This window comes from Jatropha curcas, unplaced genomic scaffold (genome assembly GCF_041381405.1).
Source record: "Jatropha curcas cultivar XTBG-Jc1 unplaced genomic scaffold, XTBG_Jcur_1.0 HiC_scaffold_1029_pilon, whole genome shotgun sequence".
Lineage (NCBI taxonomy): Eukaryota > Viridiplantae > Streptophyta > Magnoliopsida > Malpighiales > Euphorbiaceae > Jatropha > Jatropha curcas.
The window spans coordinates 1-20,633 of record NW_028322583.1 but is presented as its reverse complement, the minus strand read 5'-3'; the positions used below and the strand labels follow the sequence as shown (position 1 = coordinate 20,633).

Below are 20,633 nucleotides of genomic sequence, written 5' to 3'. Positions count from 1 at the left end.
TGGGCTGTGTGCATTGAATGATTAATATATATATTATTGTGATATTTGAGTAGGTAAATAGCCCAATTTTTAGGGGAGGTGCTGGCGAAATTTCGATAGAACTTAGATTAGTTTTAGTTAACAATATAAAGTAATAAGTTTATTTAGAATAATTCTATAACTTATAATAAATAAAGTATTCTAATTATTTTACTATCATTACTATTTACTTAATTATTCAACTTATTTTTTCATTGTTATTGTTTATTTTCATTATTATTATTTATTCTATCATTGTTGTTTATTGTTAATATTATTTATTTATTTGCATTTGAGTATGAATGTCTAATTGTGCATTGCATTCCGATGTTTAACTTTGCAATATTTCTGCAATTAATTGCAATGTTTGATTAGTTGTGATGTGACAATGCCTTGCTTTGTTTGTGTGGAATTGGGATGAAGTGGGTCACCATGGGTTTGTGAGACTGTTTCTGTTATACGGATCCTGATTCTGATTCTGTTATATTCTGATTCTGTTATATGGATCCTGATTCTGTTTCTGTTAGCCGGGTAAATGGGAGATCGGCGCCCCCGTGTGCACCTACCGTTACCGTTACTGTTAACCACAGGTTGGCTTCTTTATTGGGCGCACCGGATAATCTAGATTTGATCGCAGCCCGCAGGTGGCCTCCTGTTGTGAGCGCCTGATGATCTAGATTTGATGGAGACGACCGGGTTGCCTCCTGTTGGTATGGAAAAGAAAAGAGAGAATGGAAAAATAATGAGAGGGCTGGTCAAGTGAGGATTAGACCGGTCGGCCAGTATGGGGGATCGGCTCCCTGGTGCACATGTGAGAGGATGAGCCATGTGGGAGGACGGCTCATCGGGGGTTCGGTGACTCCACTGACTAATTTCCACGTGATGTGATTATATGAAGATGTTAATAATTGTGAGTGCTGGTGATATGCCATTTGTGTGACTGGCTGTGTGAGCATATACCTAGTCGGATGACTAGGTTGATATATTTATACAATTGTGTGAATGCATGTGTTGTGCAATAATTATTATTCATTAAAAACTCTCTTTTGTTCAAATCTTTCAGGAAGTAGCATTTTCTAAATCCAGCTATAACTCTGCTCTTCACCGTTAAAAAGAAATTCGCTAATTTTAGTATTGATCAATTTAGATAAATGTCCGAAGACTTATATGTATACATCCGTCAGTAAACTCCGCAGTTATAGAACTTGTATACTTTTAAGTTGTGTATTATTATAGATGGAATAATTCTGTGAGCCCGTATTATAAATATAGCGTATTGTAAGCAGGGAAATTTGTAAATGTTTAAAATTATATTGAGATAGCAAATTTGTAGTGTTTCAGGCTTACTATGGGTCTCGGGGGCCTTAAGCTTACCTGGGCCCTAGTGCCGGTCCGGCCCATGGAAATGGGTCGTGACACCTAATTAATATTTCTTGTAGAAAAGGTCATTGATATATTATGATCGAAAATATAGACAATTGGAATACAAATAATATCATTATTATCACATAAAATGTTGTATTATTATCAATTAGGAGGTAAAATTTGGTACAATATTCCTTTTCATTGAGTTGATTAATTTAATAAAAATTAATATACTCCTTAAAAAAATAAGATGATTTTATTAATTAATATTAGAAAGCTAAAAACATTAGTTCGGCATTATAAAATATTAAGAGAAATATTGATTTTAATTTAAAAATCAATATAAGCAATCTTACTTTTATAGCGATTTTTAATGTATTCATATCCAACATTTTTAATGTATTCATTACTAAAGTAACCATATTTTTTATCAATCCCAATGTTCTTTTTCTTATTCTCACTATTATACAGATTATTTACACATTCCTGGTCATGACATTACATTCATATTAATTTTTTTTTTAAATTAACTTCATCCCACCTCTCTTCCATGAAGGACAACACATTAGATATTATTATTTCAAGATACAATATGATTGGATGAGGACCAGTGGCTTGTGTGAGTATGCCGCCTGACACAGGATACATATTCGATTCATTTCCATCATTGTAGTTATAGGGAGTCACTTTTTCTAATAGAAATAATGATTGCAAATAAAATCATTACTAATGGGCAACTAAGTAAATCGCAACTATACAAATAAAATATTATAGTTATAAAGTGCAATAAAACATTGTCGCTGTAAATGCACAACCAAAGATTCTCGTAGAGTCAGACTCAACCATTTAGCATTGCTCTTTAATAATAGCATATTACACCATATGTAGGGATGGAAGTGGAGGATACCCGTAAATTTTGAATTATCCGTAACCCTATCTATTTAAAATTTTACTATTCATATTCGTCTTGAACTCGTTTAAATATCCATATCAAAATCCGTTTAAAATTTTACTACCCTTATCCGTTTCAAACTTATTTAAAATACCTCTTAAACGGATATAGTATCTGCACATTTTAAACTATTCAAATCTAAACTTATTTAAAATATGTTTTTTACTAATAAATGAGTACAATACGCAAGTATTTATTATCAAAACCGTTTATTATAAGGAATAATGAATAGCGAGTACATAAAGTTTAATATCCATACCCTACCCATATTTATTGTGGATAGCAATCGTATTCATCCTAACTAACTAATATCTATTCATATCTTCGTTAGACGGAACGGAGTGGTCACTTCCATCTCTAAATGTATGTATCTATTCAACTTTGTCTTTTATAATTATTTATAGGATTAATAAACACGATAAAATCATTTTTCCTTTTTTTGTTAGTTTTAGGGAAAAGTTAAAAGTGAAAAGGGAGTAGTCGTAGCACTAGTATTAAATTAGATTATCGACAAATTCAAATGCTAAAAGTCAAGTCAAGCTGAGGAATTGAAGATTCAAAGAACGTGAGCGTTCCTTCATGGACTTTGCCAACACTGCTTCTCTTCTCCACCTGTTCCCTTCTAATTCATACCTCACCTCACCTCCAGCGAACGCCTCCTATAATCTCTCTCTGTTCTTAACCAACCCATCTCTGCTTCTTCTTCTTCTTTCTGGGTTTTCAAGGTAAGCCTCTCTTATTAGTCTTATTCTACTTTTGATCTGTTCTCATCTTTCTTTGACTTTTTGTTTTCCTGGGCTATGCTAATTCCAAGCTTCAATTTCAAATTCAGTATCTTTTTTTTCTTTTCTCTGTCTGATTTTTTAAACGATTTCTGCTGGGTAAGTTCATTTTAAGTGAAAGATTGTATATTTAGCATCAGAGGTGTTTGCCTCTTGTTGGGTTACTAATTATGTCTTAGAAACATCAAGGCTACGACTGAATTGTGGAAGCATACTTGTCATTGTTTATAAAGATTATTCGTGTTTTAACTTGAGCTAGGATTTTCTTGTCTATGAAGGATTAGGAATATTTTGAAATTTATTAATTAATCAATTTTATGAAAGTCTCTTGTGCATTGGAAATAAACATACAACTGAATTTAGTTGTGAATTAGAAGCACTAAAATCCGCTAAATTTATTACTTTCAATTTGCACTTTTATAAAATGCAATTCTTTGCATTTTTTTGGCTTTCTCAACAAATAAGTCTTTTGGGTTCCAGATAAGTTCTGATTTATTGCCCCTTGGTCAATTAGATGTATCATAAAAAACTAGTGACAAAAATAACAGTAGGAGTTCAACCAAGCAGAAATGGAGGTGCAGTGTTTCAACCTTGTGAAGGAAAAAAAATTTAATAGACTTCAGCTATCAAACATGAATTAGAGTCTCTTAAGCTGTGGAGGTGTATTATTCTACATTTACAGCAGAATTAGATGAAAGGCTTGACTGTGGTGTTTTGATGGAATTTATCAGAAGTGTGGGAGTGGATAGTTTCTTAGGCATTTCCTTGTTGCCCCTTGTCCTTGATCTTTTGTTAATATTAAACAAGTTGGTTGCATTAGAATTATCACATGCCTTTATATTTTGTTTTGGGTTGGATACTTGAAATGGTGTTACAGCTTCCTGTTCTTGTGTTATGTTCTGTTCTCGACTTTATAGGACTATTAATCATTGTTACCTCATTTGCATTCTTATGGCTTTATGTGGTGTATGTGTCTCTCAATGTACTGCTTCTGGCTTGAGTTTCTGTGCTAGAGCCTTTTCTAGATTTTCTTGTATATTTATATATTTCTTGGCTTGGCTGGGGGATTATGCAAACTTTGCAAAGTCTTCATATTTTGATTTTGCTCACTTGCATACTAATATAGTTTTGTTCCCACATGAGAAAATAACATCCTAATTAGACGTAATCTTGTTTTTATTGCATTACGGATTTGAGTGCATCATTTGAAACTTCCAACGTCAAGAGTACCAAAGTCATTGTTGTCCTTGATTCTTTTACTTATTTATTTATTTTTTTCATGCTGCAAAACTGTGTACCTAAGTCATGTGTGTCTGATGATTCAGGTTAGCTGATCTTGGAAGTTGTTAATTTTGGACATCTTTTGACATTCGATAGAGAAGACTGGTCTATCATACAATTATGACTTGTTCCTTTTTTTTATTTGGTTGGAAGAGTAATTCTTCATCAAAGCATTCTTTGGGAGTTGATGAAGGTAAGCTGCAAATGAAGCATTTTCTTTGTGTTATAATGGGGTAAGTGGGTAGGTTTTGAAATATATCTCATCATCTCATGTATCTGGATGAGAATATCTTTCTGAAATAATTATTCTTCTAAAGAGTAATATACCTGCCGTAATAATTTCCATATTACACAATTCATAGCTATTTTTACCATAACAATAATAAAGCTTCTTATTATTGGTTTCTATTTCTGAACAGAAGTTGCAGGAATTCACAATGTTAAACAATACACCTATAGGGAATTAAAAAATGCTACTGAAGGTTTTAGTCCAGCCAATAAAATTGGAGAGGGTGGTTTTGGTTCTGTATACAAGGTATTTGCATGATTATTTTTTAAATGCATGCCTTAATAAAGCATTATACATAGTAATTTTTTTTTACTCTCTCCTTAAAATATATTATCTTTGGTCAGGGACGGCTTAAAGATGGGAAAATTGCAGCTATAAAAGTTCTTTCAGCTGAATCAAGACAGGGGGCGAAAGAGTTCTTAACGGAAATTAATGTGATCTCGGAGATAGAGCATGAAAACTTAGTTAAGCTATATGGCTGTTGTGTGGAAGAAAATCACAGAATTTTAGTCTATAACTTCCTTGAGAATAACAGTCTTGCACAAACTCTTCTTGGTAATGCTTTGTTCTTCATTGAGAAGCCTTTGTTATTGTCTTATTCATGCTACTCTTGGTAGCTCTTAACATGGAAAAGTAGTTCCATCCTTCAGTTTTCTGGAAATAAGTTATTTAGAAATTTGCTAAATTTTTTCTTAGTGTTTTATTCTTTGTTAATCCATGAGTATTATATGTGTAAAATAATAGAATTTACGCAAAGGTTGCCTTAATACCTAACTGCCCTTTGTTTTGCATTCAAGTTGAATTTGATTGCTAAAGTGCATTTTCCCTTTCAGGAGTAGGCCACACTCAAAGTAACATTCAGTTTAGTTGGAGAACACGAACTAGAATATGCATTGGCGTGGCACGAGGGCTTGCCTTTCTCCATGAGGACTTACGGCCACACATTGTTCATAGAGATATCAAAGCTAGCAATATTCTCCTTGACAAAGACCTGTCTCCCAAAATTTCAGATTTTGGTCTGGCCAAGCTTATTCCACCCAACATGACTCATGTCAGTACACGTGTAGCTGGAACAATGTAAGTTCGAACTTTTCAGTTATGTTGATTGATATGTAACTTCTTTTTTCTAAGCATGCTGTCAGGTGCAGCAAGTCAATGTTTGAATTATTTTACATTGCAATGTAATTTCACTCAGAGAATACAATGATGGAAAGGTGCCAGTTGCATATCTGTTGTTTGTTTGGAATAGTGATGCACGAATTAGACGGTGAATATGCATGATTCAAATCCATCATAAAGTTCAATATCATCAGCACATTTAAATTATTTTTTGACTTCTCGTACTAGTTTTTGGACTAAGGTAAAGGAATGTTGGTTTTTTGAGATTATGAGAATGTTCTATTGTCAGGTCTTGAGTGATTGGTAATCCAGCATATTTGGGAACCACTATAACTCTTTGATAATTTGGATGAAATCTTCTGACTATGTTGATAATTACTTTCCAAACCAGAATAAATCCAGTATTTTCCTTGAATTACATACCCATCGCAAATAAAATGCTTTCTTAAGCATATGATCATATTCTGATGCTGCAATAAAATGTTTTAAGTTTACGTGTGGGTTGTCTTTTAAGCTTAGTCATTAAATTTCATTTATGTATGCATGCGCTTGTGCTTGTTTGAACAAGCATATAGGATCTGGTATTAATTTCTGCATTTGCTGTTTTAGAGGTTATCTGGCACCAGAGTATGCAATTAGGGGGCAGCTAACGAGGAAAGCAGACATTTATAGTTTTGGTGTCCTCCTTGTGGAAATTGTCAGTGGAAGATGCAACACAAATACACGATTGCCTATCGAAGAACAATATCTCTTAGAACGGGTATGAATTTCTTGACTCATTACTATTATGATAATACTCTTTAGATGAAAAGGCAGATGCATGGATAAAGTTATATATATGAACTATTATTTTTTAATTTTGATGTGTTTTTACATGAAAACATAATAGCCAGAGTTAAGCAGTTACAAAAACACAAGCTAAAAGTTGAATAGCACTAACATCATAATATAACCAGCATGTTTAAGAAACTATATCTTGGTTCAACCATATTGATACCTGGCAAGGGAAAATGGTGTAAATAAGTTCTTAAAAACTGAATTCAACCCTCACCTATTACCATTTTTGATAGAATCCTCGATATTATTCTCATCATATTTCTGCCAAAAGTAGGCATAATCTCCAATTAGTCAATGGATCAGATTCGGACTGGATTAAAGTTTATAATTCAACATGCTGACTGAAAACACTAAATCCCATTTTATTAATATTTTTTGTAATCTTTAAAAAATTAATTCATATTAGCAAAACTAATTTGGAAAAATAAGAAAATTATTATATCCTTATAACAATTCGTTGAAGAGATTAAATGAATTTGAAGTAATTTCTTTGTCATTACATCTATATATAAGTCTGTCATTACATATATATGAGTCTTTCATTGTGCCAATTCTACTAGTTCGGAATGGATCATATCTCAAGAACATATTACATTGACAAATTGTACGCAGTTATCCAATGGCTATATTTTCTTTTCCAAGCATAAAATAATTCCTATATTTTACATGCGTACATGGATAAAATCATTCTTTGTATTTATACTTGTGTATTCATAATAAATAACATTTATACCTGTATTAATGCTAATTTCATATCATTTCTCTGAAAAAAAAAAATTGTACCAAATTCATATTGAATCATATTGAAGTAAATCCATTTTTGACTTGTTAAATCAGAAATCTAAGATCTGGTCCATTAATAGTCATACCTCCAAGCTCCAATAATCTAACCCAAGAAAACTAGCAATATGAAAGTCATGCCTTCCTCATATTGTCTTAGATGCTGGAGTCTTATCTATTATTTTCAGCTCTCAGGTCATGCTAAACCCAACCAAACTCTGCAGCTTGGTTTTCAACCACCCATGCATGTTGCATCCTGTAAAAGTTGTAGCAAAGTGGCCCAAGTGCTTTTTGGAAATTTTCCACCAAATGTGTCGTGCTTGTTGATCTGTAATTCTTGTCTTTTTACCATTTTTTGGCATCCTTGGAGATCATCAATGAAGTTAGGTCTCATGTAAAATCAGGAAAATGGCCACAGGGTTTCTCATGTTTCTTTCAGTTGCATACTAATCGTGCCCATAGTAAATTAAGTGATTAGGCATTGTTCATCACATTGCGGTTCTCCTGTTACAGACATGGGAACTTTACGAGCGAAGGGAGCTGGTTGGGCTGGTGGATACATCATTGAATGGTGACTTTGATGCTGAGGAGGCCTGTAGGTTTCTGAAGATTGGTTTACTCTGCACCCAAGACGCTCCAAGGCTCCGACCTTCCATGTCTACAGTGGTCAAGATGCTTACTGGTGAGAAGGAAGTCAATGATAGTAAGATAACAAAACCAGGTTTAATTACTGATTTCATGGATCTCAAAGTTCGAGGCCCCCCTAATCCCAAACCCCAAAAAATACATCTTCCTATAATCCAACCAAATCTGAAACAAAGACTGGATCTGCCTATAATTTGTCATCGGACGGTTCAACATTGTCATCAGGAAATTCTACAAGTGCAGCCACAACCTTCAATGCACCACCATATGATCTTAGCGTTTAAAAGTCGTTGTGAAAAATATATCCATTAGATTTTTTCTTTAGGCTTGGTAGTTTTGTGTAAATTCTAGAGCCATTTTCCTTTGCTCTATTTATGTTCTTTAGCTAGAGAAATAGCTAAATAATTTTTTTGTCGGAATGCTTTCTCTTGTAAATGGCCAACGTTGAGTGAAATGAAGAAAGTGTGCTGGGATTTGTGTCTGTTTGTTTTAGCTAAGGTTCATTTTGGTATTGTTTCTGTTTTTAGTTTTTCGCTTATTTTCAAAATCAAACGTGTTTGTTTTTAGAAATATTTAAATATTTATAAAAAATTGTCTAAAATTGTTGAAGGAAAAGAAAACATGCTTTGTAAAACCACAAATTGTTTTTTATTTTGTACTATGGCAATAATATTTTATTCTATTCCACTATCTTTTTTTATCTTACGTATTCATGATTGTTGTAACAATACATAATATATAACAAAAATAGAACAACCATTCAAGATCAGTTCAAAAATAAAAAAACAAAAACGCCTATTTGGCGTATAGAGGTACATAATTTGCTCTATCTTGCTTGTTTCTACCTCAAATCAACTTCTTCTTTAAACCAAACTTAAAATGCTCTCCTCTCACTCTTTATTGTTCGGCCAAATATTAAGAAGAAAGGAAAAGAAGAGAGAAAGCTACGTTTTAGAATGCGAAAGAAAGAATAAAGTTTTGGCTACTTTAGTCATAACTTTAAGGTTGATTTAAACATTAATTGTTTTAAGTACTAAATCAAAATGGTTGATTGAGGAACTTCAAGTGCTAGCTTCCCATCACCATGATTGAGGCTCACTTAACCTTATTTCAATTTAATTCTCATGGCATAATTTAACTTTAATTTACATTATAACTTACAATTAGTAGTCCCTTATATTAAATTAAGATAATCCCAATTATTCTAGCTATCCGGATAATATTAATTATCAAGATAATTAGGAACTGTCAAACTGAGGATATTGCATGCAATATTTTGAATTTACAATAGAAAGCGTCTTAATTTGAATGCCCAGTAGAAACACCTGTTCTTTACCATTGTACTTGGACATAAGCTTACATCACAATAATTTTGCAATTATTTATGCCACTGACCTACATTATTATAGCTTTTCTAGGAATTTGGAAAAACAAAACATTCTCAACTTCATAATGAGTCAAATCTTATATGCTTCTTCAAGGAGATGGTAAGTTTCTTGGCGCTTCATTTTTTGTTGTTGGCTGATTTATGTATTTGCATTTGTGTATGTATTCTGGATGTGAGTCTATGTCAAGTTATTTTATTTTTCTTATATGTGTTCATTTTATTCTTATGAAGTTGGTATTCCCCATCTGAATTTTGGTTCATTTTTTTCTCAACTGATTTATGTATTTCTATTTGTGCATGCATTTTGGTTGTGAGTTTATGTCATATTATTATTATTTTTCATATCTATGTAAATGGGTATTCCCATCTGAAATTTGAAATGGTTTGGAGTTGACGGTAACAATTTAATATTTATTTCCTTGAAAATAGTTTTGATGCTTGCAGATCAATTAGTAAGTATGCCAGTTGTTGAGAAAAATTTGGTCTGAAATATTTACTGTATATATGCATATTTCATGGTGTTCATGTACATAAACAGAGTTGAGTATATGCAATCAAGCTTGAAAAATTTTTGAATGGGCTTACATTGCAAAACAAATCAAGTAGTTGTCTTTTTAGTGTGCTTTTGCATGAAATTATCCTCTCTTTTTCTTTTTCTTTTTCGAGTCAACTGTTTTTTTTTAGTAATGTTCTAACCGTGTAACTTACAAGTTCTGATTTAATATATTTCTTGTGTCTTTTGTTGGAAACATCATCATCATTTAATTATCATTAGTATGAATTTATTTGCCGCAAAAAAGTTTCTCTTGAATCTTTGGTGAATCTCTCAGTAAGATATAGATATATCAAAGTAATCAGAATGCCATTGGAAAACCTTCTCTCTTTCCTTTCCTTCACCTATTTTATTCTGCACTACAGATCTAATCACCAAAATCATATGAAGCCTTGTAATAGCAGCTTGGCAGTATATAGACCTTAGTTCCAAAGGAAAATGCACTAGCATATGGACAATTAAAGACCACATATTCAGATGCTATAGTTTCTCAAATTCTAAAGCAATCTGAAAAAAATTAGATTGCTATGTACAGCATAGTGCAATCAAAATTTTCAAAGAGATATTTAAATTCAAAAGATTTGTAATGTTACCACAAAAAAAAAAAAAAAAATATAATTGTGCTTGGAATCATGAATGTTTTTTTTAATCCCAATTCTTGCAACTCAAGCTACAATACTTTGTCTACTAAAAAAAATGAAAGAAAGAACATATTATCATATATGAAACAAGCCAGATCATCATTCATATGGAAATTAACAACATAAAAAAAGTAAAACAAAATGGGTTAAATTCAAAAAAAAAACAGATAAAGCATAAAACAGCAAAGCAACGTAAAAAAAGCCAGATCCTATGTTTTTAGTGGATTTGCATTTCTTGGATGAGGAGGTGGACTAAGACTTTTACTGGGATTTATTGGAGGCGGCGCATGCATTTACCATGAGAGTGTCGAAAGCAGAGGGGCGAGAGGTCGAGATTATGGACTTAGCATAGAAGTTTATAGGGAGATAATGGAGATTAGAGAGAAATAGGAAATTAGAGGAAGGCAAAAAGACAAAGAAAGAAGAGTGAGAAATAAACGAGGAAGAAAAATAAAGTGTAGGGAAGAACATAAACGAGGAGAGAGAGTACGTCAAATGGTGGGCGAAGGAAAAATAATTTTATATCTCTGACGTGTTAAGTGAGTCTGACATGTCAATTAACTTAAACATAATTAACACTTTTTAAAATGTCAAGTGGATCTTATATTTCCTATTTGTAATTCTGGTCTGTCATGTAAGCAAGCAATACTTAATTGAAAATTTTTTATGGATTCAGATACTTAATTGCAAATATTTTCCGTTGAAACACCAAAATAGAAAATTTTAGAAAGTTGAGATACCAAATTTATAATTAACCATATTTAAAAATTATTCTCTAAATTATACAATTTTAAATTGAAAAAAATTTGCGATATAATTAACAGAGAGAAATTATTTGGCAGTAATTAAATTATAGGCATCATTTTAGTATTTTAGATAATTAGAATTAAAACTGTTTTTTTTTTTTGGAAGGAAATAAAACCAAGTTAATGTGTGTTCATGATTCTTTAAAAAAATCAAATTTCAAAATTTATAAAACCTCGCTAATCGCGTGGGTATACACCTAGTATCAATCTAGTTTATAGACAACTAGAGTAAAAAAATAAAATTTCATTATTGTTACAGAAGGTGCTTTTTTCCATTAAATTTAAAATATTTAAATACAAATCACAATATCAAAAATTTGCTCTATAACTTGTTACTTACATATTACGTTATAAAATAAACTATTTAATATATTTCTTTTAATTATGTGAATAAAATACTCTTTCCAATAATATTATAAAAAATTTTTAAATATAAATAATTATCTGATATTAAATTTATTTATTCAAAATAAATTGTTGAAAATCTTAGTAAACAATAGTTAATAAAATTTTTTATTAATTTTATTGTGAAAACATTTATAATGTATTTATTCAATTAAAAGCATGCTATATATGAATGACATTTTATTATCTTTTTACATAAAGAAAGTTAAATTATATAATTTAAATGTTTGACTTAAAATTTTTTCTCCTTTTTTTCTAATGATAAATTAAATTTTCTAATGTGTATAACCAAATTTTATATCATATATTTTCATGTATATTAGTATTACATCCATTTGATTTTAAATCATAGAATTAGTTAGTCAAGCTAAAAAAAATAAATAAATGCGTTACTATTAACAGTTGTATAATATTTTAATTTATATGGATCTTTTTTTTCTAAATAGATTTTTACAATTATTACTATAAAAAATTTTATGTTTATACACACGGGTAGATTTTACTCAATCTTTATTTAATTTATAATTAATGTCCGATTGTATAAATCAAGGCATATACATAATATTTTCTTACTTTTAATTTGTAGTTTAATTAATTTTAATTTTTATCCTATATCATTTATATGTTTTTAAAAAAATCCATAAATAAAATATTATATTATTTACATATAAATTTTTTAAAATAAAAAAATATTTAATTTAAAATTATTACTTAAGAACTTATATTATGAAAATTCTACACGATATGAATTTCATAAACTTTATTTTGTATAAATTGGAACCTAAATTTTGTAGTTACATTTTTATTTACAAATCTAAAAAAGAAAAAGAAAAAAGAACAAAGTGATTGTTGCCTGAAATTGTCATTGTAATAGACAATTCATTGAGCCATAATTTACTTGCTAGTAATTAATATGTACAGGAAAAATTTAATTCAATTCTTGCAATTGAAAATGAGTTTTTCCAAAAGGGAAAAAAAAATGCAATGCTGAGTTCCCATGACGCAACGGTTACGTAAATGGGAATAAATGATTATACTTCATCAAGAGTTTTGATCAATGATGTTTAATCCGAGGAATAAAATAGAGAACTAAACTTTCAAAGAAGTTTATTGATAAGAATAATGATCAAACGATAATGAATATGCCAATGATACAAAATAACCTATTTATAGGTTAGGCTAAAGCATAAAACCCTAAAAAATAATACAAAAGGCGTAACTAGACAAAATCCTAGTAAGGGTGGCGGCACGGGCGTGCTGGACATGACACGGGCGTGTCCTGGGCTTCCAGAGGCTGGCATGGGGCATGCTGGAAGTGACACGGGCGTGTCTATGTGCGACTCGTAGCTGGAACTGTCGGCACGAGCGTGCTCTGGACTCCTAGAGGCTAGCATGGGCAGGTTGGAAAGTGACACGGGCGTGTTTGTGCTCCTTAAGCTTGGGTGTGTCTCGCGTCCTGGACTTCCAGAGGCTGGCACGAGCGTGCTGGAAATGGTACGGCCGTGCCCCTTCTTCTTGGGTTTGCAGCGATCTAAATCTTCCATTTATTGAAGTGCAAGTTGCTCCACATCAATCCCCTCCACTTCAAAAGAATTCGACCTCAAGTGATCATCATCAGGATAGAAAAGGAATAAATCAGCAACATTGAAGGTCCTTAAGATCTTCATGTCTTCGGGCAGTTCAAGCACATAGGCATTATCACTGATCTTCTTAAGTACCTGAAAGGGGCCAATCTTTTTGGAATCAAGCTTCTTCTGTCCTTCGCCATGCTCCTTGCGAAGATAAACCATGACCCAAACCCACGGTAAAAGATTTATAACGCCAGTGTTTATCAATTGCAACTTTATATTTTTCATTGGCAGCAGTGATGAATTGCTGCACTTGCTTGAATACCTCCACATGCTCGTAGCCAAGTTATTAGCTGCAATACTCTTCTTTACACTTGTTGGAAAGGAAAGGAGATCAAGAGGATGGGCTGGTACCTTCCGGTAGACAATTGCAAAAGGGGACATCTCAGTGGCTCTATGGATCAAACTGTTGTAAGCAAATTCTACTTGGGCAAGAGCAAGGTCCCACATCTTCTTCTTCTCGCTGCAAATGCACCTAAGGAGATTACCAAGGGTCCGGTTCACCACTTCCGTTTGTCCATCAGTTTGGGGGTGCGTAGTACTGTTGTAGCGGAGTTGAGTGTTAAACCTCTTCCATAAAGTTGTCCAAAAGTGAGCTAGAAACTTTGTGTCTCGGTTAGATCTGATGGTTTTGGGAATGCCATGTAATCGAACAATCTCCTAGAAAATTAACTTTGTTATATGCGAGGCATCATTAGTTTGCTTGCAAGGGATAAAGTGTGCCATCTTGGAAAACTTGTCTACAATAACAAAAATAAAGTCAGCTCCTCGTTGAGTTCGTGGTAAACCCAACACAAAATCCATGGATAAGTCCTCCCAGGGTTGTTCCGGTACAGCCAATGGAGTGTATAGACCGGTATTTTGGGAATGGCCTTTCTATGTCTGGCAAATTGAGCAATTCTGTACTAGCTTCCCTGCTTCCTTCTTCAATTGTGGCCAATAAAATCGAGCCTCTAACCCCACAATAGTCTTGTCTCGCCCTAGGTGTCCACTCAATCCTCCACCATGGATTTCTCGCATTAAATTTTCTCAGAGGGAAGACCGAGGGATGCACAGCCTGTTTTCCTTGAATAAACACCCGTCATGAACCAAGAAACTGTCGGTGGGCTATTTAGCATCAATTTTTACCCATATGTCAGCAAAATCTTCATCCGAGGCATATAGATCCTTAAGAAATTCGAACCCCACAATCTCTTGTCTAATTGTAATCAACAAGGTTGCTCTCCTACTCAAAGCATCCGCTACTGTGTTACAAATACCTGATTTGTGCTTAATGACATAATGGAAAGCACCAAAATAAGTTGCCCAATGCGCATGCATCTTGCTCACTTTCTTCTGAGTTTGAAAATGAGTTAAAGCCTGATGATCAGTGTAAATAATGAACTCACGGCCCAACAAATAATGTTCCCAAGTCTTGAAGCTCGAAAAACTGCATACAACTCTTGCTTATAGGTAGACCTCCTTTGTCTAACTTCATTCAATTTCTCACTAAAAAATGCAATAGGCTTTCCAGATTGAGACAAAATACCACCAATTCCAATCCCGCATGCATCACAATTTACCTTAAACAATTTATCAAAGTCAATTAAAGCAAGAATAGGGGCAGAAGTAAGCTTATCTTTGATCTCTTCAAAGCTTTTGTTTGCAACCTCTGTCCACACAAATTGACGAACTCTCTCTTCTTCAAACAATCGATGATAGGAGCAATGATGCTGCTAAAGTTCCTGATGAACCGCCTATAGAAAGTAGCGGGACCATGCAAGCTACAAACTTCAGTGATGTTCTTGGGAATAGGCCAATTTCGAATGGCCTCAATCTTTCTGTCATCAACATAAATTCCTTCCGAGCTAACAATATAGCTAAGAAACAGAATTTGCTCGATCATAAAACTGCACTTCTTAAGGTTGATGTACAACTCATTTCTCTGTAAAGAATCCAACACCTGTCGAAGGTGTTGAAGGTGTTCTTCCTCGCTGCTACTGAAAATTAAGATGTCATAAAAATAAACAACCACAAATTTGCACAAGAAAGGCGTAAAACCTGAGTCATAAATCTCATGAATGAGCTCGGTGCATTAGTCAATCCAAACGGCATAACTAACCACTCGTATAACCCCTCCTTAGTATTAAATGCGATTTTCCATTCATCTCCCTTCTTGATCCTGATTTGATGATAACTGCTGTGGAGATCTATTTTGGAGAATATTGTAGACCCTGACAATTGGTCCAACATGTCCTCTAGACGAGGAATAGGAAATCGATAGTGCACTGTGATCTTATTGATGGCTCTATTATCCACACACATTCTCCAAGTCTCATCCTTCTTTGGTACCAATAAAGCAGGAACCCCACAAGGACTAATGCTCCCTCGGATATGTCCCTTCTTCAATTATTCTTCTACCTATTCTTGAAGGATCTGGCTATCCTTTGGATTCATCTTATAATGGGGCAAGTTTGGTATCTTCGATCCAGGGATAAAATCAATCTGATGTTGAATGTCCCACAAAGGTGGAAGTATAGATAGTCAACTACGGCATGAAACTCATCTAGCAACTCCTTGACTGGGGGGTACTAATGCCCCTTCTTTAAAGCATGTCTCTGGTTTGATCAGTAATGCCAATGCACCTCCGGACTTCTCAATTGCACTAGATAATTCCTGCACATTGGAAGAAACAGCTACTATGGATTTTTCCTCCACTTTAGAAGCTTTGGCAGAAGATCTAGAAGGTAAGACAATGATTTTCTTATTTTTGCAAGTGAACATGTATGAATTCTCTTTTCTCTTGTGCAATGCATCTACATCAAACTGCCATGGATGTCCTAACAGTACTCCACAAGCATCCATATCCACAACATCACAACTAACGGAGTTTGAGTATGACTTTCCCATTGATGTAAGAACCTTGCAAATCCGATTTACTTCAATCGTTGGACCCTCTTTAATCTACCTTACCTTGTACGGCGAAGGATGTGGTTCTGTGGGTAAATTTAGCTTTTCAACCAGCTGCTTGGCTATCAAATTTTCACAACTGCAATTGTCGATAATGAGTCGGCACACCGCTTCACCAACACGACATTTAGCCTTGAAAATTTTCCTTCGCTGAGTTTCACCTTCTTGTTTTGGTGAGTACAATATTTTTGAACAACATATGTAACTTCACCATCTTCTGAACCAGCCAAGGATCCATCATCTTCGTCTTCTACTTCTTCAACCTCAACCACCTCATCAACTACATTCACCTATCGACGCCCATCATTAGCCCCCCTACGTTCTGGACATATATTAGATATATGCCCTTGTTTCCTACATCGATAACAATAGTCTCCAGTTGGCTTTTGATACGGATTTGGTTTATTGTTTCTATCTTCCACGGGAGCCTTTCTTTAAGAGTCTTTATTTTCTTCTCTTGGAATATGCGGTAAATTCTAGTTAGTAGCAAGAGTTACTGCTCTTGAATTCTGTCCTCTAAAATTTTGACTGAACTGTTGATTTCCGGATGGATAGGGTTGCCTGAAATTCTGGTTATAATTAGGTGGTTGCTAAGGTTGCCAATTAATTCTATCTTCTGCACGTTTGGCCATCTCAATTGCATCTGCCAAAGTGAAAATTGCAGCTACACCCATCATACACATTATATCATGATTCAATCCCCTCTGATAATGAGCCACTTGCTGGGATTCAGTCTCACAATTGTCACATCAAGCCTGCAATCTCAAGAATTCTTCATATTCATCTACCTTTTGATTTCCCTAAAAATAGTCATGGTACCTATTATACAAGATTTGGGAGTGATCACTAGGGAAAAAACGATGCTCAATCATCTGTTTCATTAAGATCCAATCTCGCACAGGTTCAACCCTTCGACGATGGCATTCGTTTTGAATAGAATCCACCACACTGATGCACTGCCCTTTAGTTTATAGGCCACAATGGAAACTTTACATTCATACTCGACATTCATGATCTCAAAGAATCGTTCGACCTACGCTAGCCAGATAAGAGTACTTTCTATATCTAATGATCCTGAGAAAGGTTGAAGATCTAACTTTATTTTGTATCAGTCATGAAAATTGTCAACATTCCCTCTATAGTCTCAACCTCCATCATAATGATTTTAGTGTCTTGCATAATCTGATTGCTGTGGATTCAGAACTGCTATTCCAGCTGCAGGTTGTGGGTTTGCCTTGTTAGATTGCGAGAGTCAATTGTCTAATTTGTTCTGTTAACTCTTCGAACCTCGCCTCTATGGCTATGAGTCGTGTCTCATGATTGTTGGCCATGGAGATATTTTGCCTTTTGGCTCTTATACCAACTGACGCAAAACGGTTACTGAATGGAAATAAACGATTATACTCCGTCAGGAGTTTTGATTAATGATGTTTGATCCGATGGATAAAATAGAGAACTAAACTTTCAAAGAAGTTTATTGATAAGAATAATGATCAAACGATAATGAATGTGCCAATGATACAAATAACCTATTTATAGGTTAGGCTAAAGCATAAAACCCTAAAAAATAATCAAAAAGTCGTAACTAGACAAAATCCTAGTAAGGGTGGCAGCACGGGCATGCTGGATATGACATGGACGTGTCCTGGGCTTTCCAGAGGCTAGCACGGGCGTGCTGGAAGTGACATGAGCGTGTCTATGTGAGAATTGTAGCTGGACCTACCGGCACGGGCAGGCTATACATGGCACAGGCATGCTCTAGACTCCTAGAGGCTAGCACGAGCGGGTTGGAAATTGACACGAGCGTGTCTGTGCTTCTTAAGCTTGGGCGTGTCTCGCGTCCTGGATTTCCAAAGGCTGGCACAGGCGTGCTGGAAATGGCATGGTCGTGCCCCTTCTTCTTGGGTTTGCAGCGATCCAAATCTTTCATATATTGAAGTGCAAGTTGCTCCACGTGATCCCAATTCAATTCTACTAAATATCGTAGTAATCCAACATCCAACTGGTATCGAAGAATTCCACTAATGCCACCAAATCCTTGGCAAAATTGTGATCCCTTTTGTGAGTTATCCTATTAAAGTCATTGTTTCTTGAATCTCCAAGTCAGCTGAGTTAGTCAAATCCTAGAAATTTCCCTAGTCAGTCTCTTCTTCTTTGTTCAAGATCTTTATAAAAATCGCATTCATCTTGTTGTGCTTCAAACCATATCGATTCATATTCAAACCTTTATAGCACCAATTTCAAAAGCATGCATAGTATCATTCAAGCAATAAACAAACTTTCCACTATCCCGATCGATTTCCTCAAAGAAGTTCAAAATCATTCGCCTCTCCTGCATGAACTTGACATTTGATAAAACCTCATATGACTAGTCAATTGCTTGATTGAATCCAATCTCTCCCCCATATGAAATGTCTACTACTTGAGTAATTTATCCTGTAGACGAGGATTAGGCAAGTTCGATTGACTTAACTCTATCTTAATATCAGCAGAACTAGCAAGTATTAGTCCAGAAACTTTAGGCACACATGTTGAAGGATTTATAAAATGCTTTAACTTCTGCTGCCTTTGAATGGAGAGTCGACACAATTATGTGAGAAAGGCATCAAATCTATTCGAAGGCATAATTGTGTCGACTCTCCATTCGAAGGCATCAATCTATTTTTTGATTGACCACCTCTACCATGTTTATTTGAAAGATCAATACTTAACTTTTCAAGGATTTCGCGATTGTTTCCTCTTAATGTCCCTACTAGAGTCCCTTTCCTATCAATAATTATAAATCCAAATCTATCATCAGAATAAAAAAGTTGATGCAGTGCTTCTGTATGGAACTTCTTATCACACAGGTAGAGGGATTGGCGTATAGGTTTAAAAGGCACAAAATCATAAGTAAACCTCCTTTCTTTTCCATCTTCAGTTACAACTAGTCTTGTATATAGGACAAGTCCTATGGAAGGAACCTCTTTGTAAGGTTTGAGTATTTGTAGGGCAAAGGTAATTGCATCTTGTACATATTTTCGGTTGACCTTACTCTTGATGTTTGCCATGGTTCAATATTCCTTGCCTAGCATTTTCGAAACTTTAAAATTTGATCATTAGGACGTAACAGCAGCGAAATCATGCTGGTGCCACTGCCTTTGCAATATCAATGTTGAATAATTCTGTTTAATTATTTTATGTTACCGTAATTAATTTGTTTTTAGTGTTTGTTTTCTTAGTCAATGTTTCAGTCCTATTGTTTAGGAATTAGTTGATAATGTTCAGTAGAGCATGGTCACGTTAACAGCTGATATTTCTTAGTTTATTAAGATTTTTTATTACTCTTTGTAAGCCTATATAAAGGCTATCAAGTTTCTTAATAAAAAGTATCTTGAGCATCTTTCTCTCTTTTAATTCTATTTTTCAAATTTCTACTAGTTATCGGTGTTATCAGAGCCTGGTTAAAAGAGAGAAAAGAGAGCTTAAGAGAGTGAAACACGTGAGGTTAGAAAGAAAACAAAAGAGCAGCAGCCTTATTGTAACATCCTAGTGAGTTGGCTGTGTAACATATCTAATTGGTACCTCAAGTGTACAAAGGCTACAACTTCATACCCAAGCTGTATGTTTTAATGCAAGCAAGTCCTAACTTTACATTCACATAAGTCCACTTATACTCATTCTTCCCAACAAGGTTTGATTCAACCCAACTCAACTTACCTCTATAATGACTCAACTCAACTCACTAGGATGTTACACTTATTTTTGTTTCATGGCGTTAGATTCTAATTTTATGCAGGCAGCAATTCCACATTTCGATGGTCACTATGATCATTGGAGCATGCTGATGGAGAACTTCCTGCATTTAAAAGAATACTCGTCAATCATTGAAAATGGAATTGGTGCACCAGTAGAAGGTGAAACTTTGACGGATGTCCAAAAAGGCAGAGTTCGAAGTAAGAAAGCCAAAAGATTTAAAGACAAGACGAAGAATTATCTCTTTCAAGCTATTGATCGTACCATCTTGGAAACCATTCTATGCAAGAAACTTCCAAGGATATAAGGGATTCTATGAAGAAGAAGTATCAGGCTCAAACTATAGTGAAACGTGCACAGCTTCAAGCTTTGAGAAGATACTTTGAAACTCTACAGATGAAGGACATCGAATCTTTTACTAGCTATTTCGCAAGAACCATGGAGATATGCAACAAGATGCG

The 20,633-nt window shown here is 34.2% G+C and overlaps 1 protein-coding gene and 1 pseudogene across 1 annotated transcript; one reads left to right on the top strand and one right to left on the bottom strand.

Annotated features, from left to right (window-relative positions):
* Positions 1 to 2,840: 2,840 nt before the first annotated feature.
* Positions 2,841 to 8,367, top strand: LOC149491636 (cold-responsive protein kinase 1-like). The gene is given in 8 exon segments (XM_089717157.1): positions 2,841 to 3,060; positions 4,443 to 4,591; positions 4,818 to 4,933; positions 5,032 to 5,242; positions 5,521 to 5,764; positions 6,416 to 6,566; positions 7,937 to 8,195; positions 8,198 to 8,367. Coding segments are annotated over 7 exon segments (1,209 nt in total). The 5' UTR covers positions 2,841 to 3,060; positions 4,443 to 4,518; the 3' UTR covers positions 8,353 to 8,367.
* An 8,135-nt stretch (positions 8,368 to 16,502) lies between these two features.
* LOC149491635 (eukaryotic peptide chain release factor subunit 1-2 pseudogene) lies at positions 16,503 to 19,573 on the bottom strand (annotated as a pseudogene).
* Positions 19,574 to 20,633: the final 1,060 nt, after the last annotated feature.